General features: G+C 35.9%; 1 protein-coding gene across 1 annotated transcript in view; it reads left to right on the top strand.

Annotated features, from left to right (window-relative positions):
* Positions 1 to 464: 464 nt before the first annotated feature.
* Positions 465 to 9,811, top strand: part of HIATL1 (hippocampus abundant transcript-like 1) — a gene marked incomplete at its 5' end in the record, with an annotated part of 21,225 nt that continues 11,878 nt past the window's right edge. Inside the window, 5 exons of the mRNA XM_010135776.1 lie at positions 465 to 560; positions 3,976 to 4,038; positions 6,176 to 6,303; positions 7,171 to 7,285; positions 9,042 to 9,260. Of these exons, the coding sequence (XP_010134078.1) occupies positions 465 to 560; positions 3,976 to 4,038; positions 6,176 to 6,303; positions 7,171 to 7,285; positions 9,042 to 9,260 (621 nt within the window). The remainder of the gene's footprint in view (positions 561 to 3,975; positions 4,039 to 6,175; positions 6,304 to 7,170; positions 7,286 to 9,041; positions 9,261 to 9,811) is intronic.

Below are 9,811 nucleotides of genomic sequence, written 5' to 3'. Positions count from 1 at the left end.
GCATTTTCAAATACAAAAATTGGTGCCCTTGTGATGATGTATATTGTCATCGTTTTGTTGTAACAGTGGTGTGATCTTCATAAAGCACATCTGTTTCGTTGTCACTTGTGGAGGTAGCAGGGAGACTTACTCTGTTGTGGAAGGGTTGTGAATGATACTAACGGGGGAGGAAGCTTGAAAGCACACTGGAGGTGAGAGCAGTAGAGGGTAATGTCAGGAATGGGGAAAATAATTCTGTTCAGTCAGCCAGAGTTTGAGAAAACAACCTTTTTCAAGTTCCCTGGAGATCTTTGGTTGTTGTGTAATAGTTTTTCTCCACCCTTGTTTGGCTTGTTAATGCTCCCACGGGGTTAGTAGTAGGTCATCGTGAAAGCTGGTTATGCTCAAAAAAATATTTGTAAGAGATCTTTGCACATGTAATGAATGGGATTAATACAACCACTGCATGTGTTTTTCTCTCCTAGCACCAAGGTATTGATCGGCCAAGTGTGTACCATGCGATGGTGGTCATATTTCTAGAATTCTTTGCCTGGGGGCTCTTGACAACTCCAATGTTAACGGTAAGTATCGTTGATCAGCTGTTGTATTGGCAGTACTGACAAAAGTTAATTTACTAATTCCTAAGGATCAGGATTTTAATTTGGTTTGCATTTCCTGCTTACCTCATTAACTGAATTCCAGGAGTATTAACATTCAACACTGCGAAGCAGTAGTATAGACTGAGATCTGTGCTGCTGGAAGACTAAAAGATAGTGAAAAATACTTGAAAGTATGTGAAAAGTAGTGAAAAAATACTGTACTTCTCTTTATTATTTGCCTTTTAGAATAACATTAGTTTAGTGTATTGATGGAAGTCTCTCTGGAAATTTTGGCTTTTTTTAAGACTTTGTAGTTGAATTAATAGAGCAGTCATAACAATTAAATAAACCGTACAAAGTTTTCTATGTGATGCACTATTGTGGGCTGGCTGTTTTGTCACCATGTAACGTTAAAATGTCAAGGCTTTAAAGTAAGAAATGTGTTTTGTAAGTATTTAATCTGTTCTGGAATGTGGATATTTTCCAGATGAATAGATGACTTGGTTATTTGATAATAGGATATGAAGTCTTTCATCTGTAGACATGGGTGTTACTCATTGGAGCCAGGCCTGCCTGAGAGAAGGCATCAAAAGTCTATTAGTCAAGTTTTTAATTTCTTTGAATACATGACGAGCAAAGTTTTGAGGGATTGAAAGACCTTGGAGTTAATTATTTGCCTTCTCCAAGCTTCAGATAAAATAGTTTATGTAACTCTTGAAAAGTGTTTGTCTAAACTTCCTAAAGACACTGGTATTTTTACGTTGTTTAGTAATAAAAAAGTCCTTATGAAAAGTTAACAGATTTCCATAAAGTAGATGTCTCACTGAATGACCATCCTGTCATGCTTTCTTGCCAGCATCAATGTATGGTTAAGCTTACCAGGTGTTCTTTTTTGTTTCTTTTTCCTTTCCTTTTTTACTTAACCAAAACGCTCAACTTCAAGCTTCCAAGCTTGACACCTCCTATTTCTTTTGCAATCTTCAAAAAAACTTCACGCACTTCAATAAGAATATATGTTAGATGGTTTCTTCAGTAGTTGCTCGATAGTGTACCCCAGCTGAAATCGCTCCATATGAGTTTTTACTGTTCGTCACGTGCAGTTGAAATGTTAATTCTTGAAATTAGTGTTAATCATTGCACTGTGTCTAATGGGAGTGAAAAAAAGTCATGAAATGCTTTGAATGTAAAGTGAAGTTCTTAATTTGACTGAGGTATGTGGATTAAGTACAGTCGTGGTCTTGAATGTTTCGCATTTTGAACGTTCTGTGTCCTTTCTTACATGAACTTGAATACATAGGAGGCTGTTGCACTAGATTAAAAACTTAAAAGCACTGAGTTACAGTGCTTGCCTTGCACAGGCGTAAATGACCTCTGTATTCTTGGGGGTGATCATCTTTACTTATTTGTAAACAGCTTTGCATGCATTGAAAGGCTCTGTTTGTTTTAAATAATTTTAAATCTAGTTTGATACTTTTCACCCTTCTGTCTTGTAACAGAAGGGTGTCTTGTAAGCTACTTGTGATAGCTTACCTTGGCCTGCTGATGAGCCAGCAGTACTAGAAGTCATGAAGAGCTTTCTTACGAGCAAGGTTCAGCCTTTGATCTGCCAGCTGCCCACTTTTGTTCAAGGAGGTTTGTTTGGTAGGAAGAGTAGAACTGGAAATGCCTGGCCTGTTGATCAAAGCTCATGATCACTCAGTTTTTTGTGGCTATGTCGTGATTCTCCAGGTCATTTAAACATTAAATCAGACTAAAATGTTATGTTGTGTATTATCAAAATAAATTGTATGTATTCTGTGATAGCTGAGGTTATTTAAAGTTCACTTTTTAGATTACTTTTTCCTCTTCTTTTGATGTGTCAGCAAAGCTGTAGTGTTTCCTACATGACTTTACACTTACAGAAGAAAAGATTTAGAGTGTTTATAAAGTACATAAAGGCTATTTGGCTTACAGACTGTCCAAACCTTATGTCCATTACTCTTATTTATGGACTTGTAACCCAGTATTAGTAAGCAATACTAATAAGCAGCATTAATCACTTAATGGCATATTCTGTCTTCAGTATCTGGTGTTTTTTGGGGTTTTTTTTTATATATAAATATTTCTACTGGTAGAAGTTGAGTAAGGGAGTTCCCTCTGCCAGTTTGTCAACTTGCATTTCTCTTGTCTATAAAGTAACAGAAATTAATCTCAAAAGCTTGAACCAATATCATCAGGAGTTGCCTCCCAGGAAAAATACTGGAAAACACTTTTCAGAAAGATAATTGGATTTGGCTCTGTGAGCAACCTGTTTGATTTTTTTTCTTGTTTTGTTTTTTTTTTTTTAGCTTGGAAGACAGCTGCTTTTAGATCTATAATTTGAACCCTGACTTTTTTTCTCCATTCATATCATAAGATCAGTGGTCAAACAAGTACAAAGTTACTCTAAATATCTAAACAGAAGATGAAACCAGAAGGAAAAAGAGGTATAAACGAGGAGAATTATATGAACAGCAGTTAAAACCAGAATAACCGCCTTTATTAAACCTATGATTTGAAGTTCTCAGCCATTGTTGAAAAATGATGCCCATACTTTTCAGTGTCACTGAAGTACTGTGTTTCTTCAGGCTAGTGGCTTTCTCAGTATGCATATAAATAATTTTTGTAGTTGTTGGCACTTTTCTACAGATAAAAACAGCAAATGAATTTGAAGTGTGTACATGCTTTTATCCTGCAATAATGAACGCACCTGTGAGGCCTTTTAAGTCTCTTGCATATTTATGGTAAATCTGTTTAGTATAGATTAACATGCTTGCCCTTGAATTAAGACTGCTGGTAAAGCACCTGACATGAATTCTTAGCTGTACTTAAACTATGCATGAAACACTCAGAAGTGTTGCTGGTATTTAAAAGCACCTACCTGATAACCAGAAGCATTTCTAGCTGTACGGCTATTGAATATCTGTGATCCATTCAGAAGCATTTTGCACAGTGACTTTTTGGGCTGTTGTGAATATGGTGCTGTTTTTTCCTTGGTAGAGGAAGTTAGCCGAGTCTCATTTTCACTCCTGATTAGTGACAATGAATGCATCTTTTGAAGGATGTATCTACCTCAAAAGTTCTGTGATTTGTATCACATGGAGATGCTTTTTGCTTACACAGATCCCTTTTCTGAGCAAAGTACCCCAAAGCCAACTATCTCCACATTACTGTGCCAGCAGAGGAATTTATGCCAATAAATTGGTACTAAACCTTGTCAATATTTTCTCATGGAGACAAATAAGAATATAATTTTGGGATAGGACACTTTTTTTTACAAGTCCTACTAGAGCTATCCTCTTTCACAAATCAAATTTAAACCATGAATCAAGTTTCTCCTGGCCTTCCTGATTCAAATAATGCTTTTTTTCTCCATCAGGTTTTACATGAAACATTTCCCGATCATACGTTTTTAAAGAATGGTCTTATTCAAAGTGTTAAGGTAAGATTTTTTTAAAAACCTCTGACCTAAATATCCTGTGTGTTCCTGTAATTTCTTTCCTGCATGCTGCATAAGAACATACAAAACACTGAGAATGTAATTAATTCTTGAACAATTTTTTTCATTGTAATGTTGTATTCTTGAGGTCAGTTCAAATTTTACTGCTAGATGGTAGCATCTTGAAATAAGTGGAATATTTCTCAGAAGTTTAAATTCCTCTCATTTGAATAGGTACCAGTTGTACCTGTGGTAATCTCGATAAGGATCCTTCTGAAAATGGAGCTGGGTTTTTAATGTCTGCTGCTTAATATTAGAAGATTTATATCAAAAGCAATTAATTCATCATAATAATACCATTGAGATAAAAAATGAAGCACTTCAATATTGTTATTTTGTTCAAGATGTGTTATAAAAGCTAATTTTCAGCAGGCTTCTTTGGGTTTTTTCCCTGGTCTTTTTTTTTTTAATCAGATTTTGAGCACTCTGCGATGGTCAAGATATTCAGGGCAGTTTATGGCTTACTTATACCACTGTGTTCACAGATTGTTGCCAGAAAAAAGCTTGCAAAATTTCTCTAGCGTAACTAAAACTTGAAAGTCTTTTCTTTGCTAACTGTTTTACTGAGAGGCTTCAAAACTGTGTAACTTATGACTGAGTTAATTTGCCCAGAAGTTATTTAGCTTTGTATTCTGTAGGAAATCTCAAGTGTTGTTTCTAGCTGTAAGAACATGATGTCTTTAGGCTGGGCTTCAACCTTGGTAACTGCCATGGTGGATAGACAGAATACCGCGCACTAGGGATGTCTAAAATGGAACGAGGAAGTAAAGTTCACATTGTTGTGTTAGAGAAGCAAAATGCATGTTCCTCTTGGTGTTTTCTTTCAGCTCTGTTCACAGCGCAGAGTAATTGTAACTTAGAAGCAGTGAATGGAGGGTTGTCCCTATATTTTCTATGGAGCATATCTGCAAAAAAGTGCGTTAATATGGTCTAAATGTATGTAATGCTCTAACAAGTGTAATAAACAGGGGAGCATAGGCCAGAGTGACCTTGGACTTCAATGTCCAGTATTTTCTTTAAAATGCTGTTTATGAAACATCAAATGTGTTTTAGGTGACAGCAAAATGCCTTAGTCCATACTTACTACGTGACAAAACCATTAATTTCAGCTGAGTAAGACATCTAAGTTTCCTAAGACCCAGTGGTCTGGATTTGTAGCTTTTGCTCCCAATTTTCTTACTGACATAATTGCAATTAGAGTTGTTTATTGGGATTTGGCTGAACGGTGATTTAGTGCAGTAGTCTGTACACATACGTTAAAGTTGAAAGTTAGCTAGTGTTAGCTGTAGCAGACTTTCAGTATGTTGAGGTGCTTACAGAACCACATATTTATTGATGTTTGGATTTATTGCAGAGTTGGATAGATGAAAGACCAACGTACTAAGTAGGAAGAAGATATATTTGTTGTGGAGGTTTTTCAGTTAACAAACCTGTGAAAGATTTTGCTTATTTTTATTCTTCTCTGTAATACGTAGCAGATTTAAGGTCTAGATTCGAGGATGTTACAAAAAAATCTAGTATTTTATCTTTAGTCAATCTTTTCCATGACAGCTGTGCCTGACTTCTGCCTCTGGAATATTATTATGGTGTTTTATTGTCTCAAGCTGTCAAGCTTGTTCCAGTGGTCTTTCTTGTTCTTGCAATGTACAAATATCCTGTGCATGATAAATACGTAGTATAAAGCAATAACTGTTCTGTTTAATATGTTTTGGAGAACAGTTAGGTTACCCAAAACTCTCTCTTAGGACAGTCCAAATTAGAGGGGAGCATGGGTTTGGGATCTAGCAGTAGCTCTCATGATAGAGGCTAAGAAGATGTCCTTTGTGACACAAAAGTGTAAATTCTGGACATCTTCTGCAGTCTGTGGCACTTCTATTTTGAATTAAATTAATCTTGAAAAAAATTCCTCTTCTTTTTATCAGAGTCACAGAAAAGTAGACTGCAGAAGAAATGTGTACAATTTCAGTTATCTACAATTTAGTGTCCAAATCACATTGAATTTTAGTCCTTTTTTATATTGTGGTTAAAGTAGAACTTGGAAATGTAAATATAGACATTTAATTCTTTTTCTTTTGCACAGGGTTTTTTGTCCTTTCTGAGTGCTCCACTAATAGGTGCTCTATCAGATGCATGGGGAAGAAAATATTTTCTTCTTGTTACGGTTTTCTTCACCTGTGCCCCAATTCCATTAATGAGAATAAGTCCACGGTAAGTGGAATAGACTTCAGTAGCAAACTTGTCACTAGAACAGAAATTCAGTCAGCAGCGTAGTTTGGGGAAGTGGGAGAGGGACAGTAAGACCACTTTCCTTTCAAGACATGATTGCATTGTTCTGGAGCTTTTTTGTTTAAGAGGTGTTAAAACTGCGTATCTTAAAAGTAGAAGTTATGGAGTGTGATTTAGTTACTGTATCCACACAGTTATAGCAATAATTAAAAGCCCTGCCTAATTCAGTTTTGAGCCCAGCTTTTAATTTTTTTCCCCTGAGGACCAACAATGCTGTAATAAACATGTCAAAGCCAAATGAACCTCAGAATTTATTGACCACAGGCAAGTAAAATTGCTGGAAAAGATCTTTTGACTTTCAGCTCTTTCATTAGACAACATTAATTCTTAACTGAGTAGAATTGACTTGATTTCTGTTTCATTTACATTCATTGTGAAACTTAGGAGGATTACAAAAGAACTTTGTGTACACCGAGTTCATTTAGAGTTCAGCTTCTGAAGCATTCTATATGATAGTTTATTCCTTACCTGTTTGAAAAACTGAGTTCTAAAATAGTTCCTTTTTCATAACTTAAATTTGGTTCAGCCTCGAGAGTGTTGAGAATGTGTAGGTACCATGTCCTGAAGGGACCATTTCTTTTAGGCTGCTGTAAAGTAAACAGTAGAATATAAAAAGTTAAAAGGCTGTTTTCCAATATTCAAGTGAGACTGCACAGTGAGTTATTTCCAGTAAAGCTCTGTGTTAGTCCTTGAGGAGCACTTCTCATAGCTTAAACACAAACTTGCTTCATATAATAAAAGCGAGGCATCTTAGCTTAAACTTTCTAATTGTTGCTTTTAAATCATTAGGTGGTACTTCGCTATGATTTCGGTATCTGGAATCTTTTCTGTTACCTTTTCTGTAATATTTGCCTATGTAGCTGATGTAACACAAGAACATGAAAGAACTACAGCCTACGGACTGGTAAGATATGCTAAACTTGAAAAAAGGTCAGATTATGACCTTCATATTGAACTTGGTGTTTTGATGCACATTTTGTTTCCTGATTAATTTAATAAGGTTGATAGAGAAGGAATGAACCATGCATCAAGGCACTGTGTTAGGATTTGGGAAATCTAGTTGAGACTTTCTATTGCTGCACAGATTGGTTAGCATTATAGGAACAGAATAAGAACTTGAAAACTTACCCGCACAGAGGGCATGTGTAACACAGCATGTGTTAGGTTTTACAGACAAAACAAGAAACATTGTTAAAGGCAAAGCAAGTTATTTAATACCTGGCAGTATCTTTCCACCATCTGTAAATTGCATTTTTAAATTTATGTGATTTCTTTTTAATATAGAAGAGCTTTTGCAAAACAAGCAGGAAGGATGAAAGTGCGTAATGCACTATTTTTAGTAAATTAGTCGTGACCTTTCTTAATTAGCAAGAGAAGGGGAAAAAAGTTAATAGAAACTAACCTTTCCACTCGTAATTCCTGCTTAGTTTGCTTTGTTGGGTATTTGTTTTGGTTTAGGTTTTGAAGGTCCATTGGTGAATGCCTGTAGCCTTTGAACATCATTTACCCCTTCATCCTCCGTGTATCTGTTTTGACTGTTCATACATTCATGGACTCGATTTTTGGCTGTCTCTACTGTACTGTACTGATAAGGTTTCCCTTCAATTTCCACCTTAGGGACGTATGATTCCCAGGTGTTGATGTAACAGTTAAGGAAATAAAGGACTTTGTTCTCTTGGACCAAACTTGCGTGTGTTGTTGTAGCAGAGTACAAAACAGGTTTAAAAGTTCTGGAATCCCCACTTCATTTCTTCTGCCTTTAAAAGAGGGCCATGAGTATATTTGTAGCATATATTTGCCTGCCTTCAAACAGTTTTTTGTTGACGGAAACAGCTTGATCTAAAATTCTATAAAGTGACAGACGAAAGTATAGTTGTTTCGATGAGGCGCATATCTCTTTCTGTACAGTTTGTTACACATTTTCCTTAATATTTTTTTTTCTAGCTTGGTATAAAGCTGAATTTCCAGCTTGTGTTCTTTCCTATGCTGTAAAACAGTTATGCAGACTTCTTCTATTTTGGAGTCTGGAAAAGAGTAGAAATTTTAAAAACCAGACAAACTAGCTTTATTTCAACTGTTTCTGATGATTTTTATAGTGAAATTTAAGTATAGTGCTTGATTTGTCATCATGTTCTGCTCATGTGACTATAGTAAATTAGCTGTCAGTAGCTGCATGTCACTACAACGTAGTATGAAGCAATGCAGTTGTTGAAGTTGTTACAGCTAATGATTTCCTAGTTGGCTGTGCTATCCAGTGGCATCTCTGTATTTAAAATCCAAACGGGATTTTTGACAAAGGCATTTTGTGTTACTCTATGTATCACCCAGGGTGCTGAATCTCAAATTTAATTAGGCAGGTATTTATGTGTTATGACAATATTTTTCAGGGAAATCTTATCAAATTTATAGTTGGAAAACAAAAAACATTTTCTTTTGAGGCAGACTTGCTCTTTGACTGCAAATCCTGTCCTGTGTGGTGGGCTGTGGAGGAGATTGGAGCGATTTTTTTCTTTTTTTTGAAACTTTAGTTTTAACTGCCTTTTTTTTTTTAAAAAAAACGAACGCATTTCTGGAGAGGGGTGGTGGTATTGAGCTAGCTATTTCGTTTTTCTGCAATGGCTGAGTAACCACTTGAACAAGTTTGTAATTCTTGTGCGTAGATATCTGCCACCTTTGCGGCAAGTTTGGTAACCAGTCCTGCCATTGGAGCATACCTGTCTACCAGCTACGGAGATAACCTTGTTGTATTAGTGGCCACACTGGTGTCTGTTGTGGACATCTGCTTCATCCTACTAGCTGTACCAGAGTCTCTGCCGGAAAAAATGAGACCTGCTTCACGGGGAGCTTGTATATCATGGGAACAAGCTGACCCTTTTGCAGTAAGTTGCACTTCAATAAGCAATTAATATTTGAGGATTAATTAATTGGATTTTGTAAACTTGGGAGCTCTTTAATCATCTTGGTAGCTTGACTGCTGAGTATACCATAATCCCTGTTCTCTCCTTTTGCATGAAGAGATCTAGCTACGTTTCAAAACCAAGCCAAACTTTGTGGGTTAAATGATTCTTGAATTGGAAACAATGTTTGGTGTGAAATCCAAAGGGAAAGTGTTTTACTTTTCTGGCTTACTCTATTTTATTGTAAGAGAAATGCCGAAATCTTACATTGCTATAGAACCCAAAACCTGATATCGTAAGAATTTTCAGTATTCATTTTATTCATTGTACTTTTAGTCAGCAGTATCTCTCCCTACTCTTTGTTGTTATTATTATTCCACTTTTGGTTATATGTTATTTCTTTTTTATATAGAATGGATCTATAAACCCTTATTTTTCTACGGGCATATATAGGGAGGGTTAAAACATGTAATGCAGTCCTTCTAGTAATTTGTTCACTTATTCACAGTTACTCAGCTAATTTATGTTTGTGT

The sequence above is a fragment of the Buceros rhinoceros genome, unplaced genomic scaffold (genome assembly GCF_000710305.1).
Source record: "Buceros rhinoceros silvestris isolate BGI_N320 unplaced genomic scaffold, ASM71030v1 scaffold35, whole genome shotgun sequence".
NCBI lineage: Eukaryota > Metazoa > Chordata > Aves > Bucerotiformes > Bucerotidae > Buceros > Buceros rhinoceros.
This window is presented reverse-complemented; position numbering and strand designations above follow the sequence as displayed.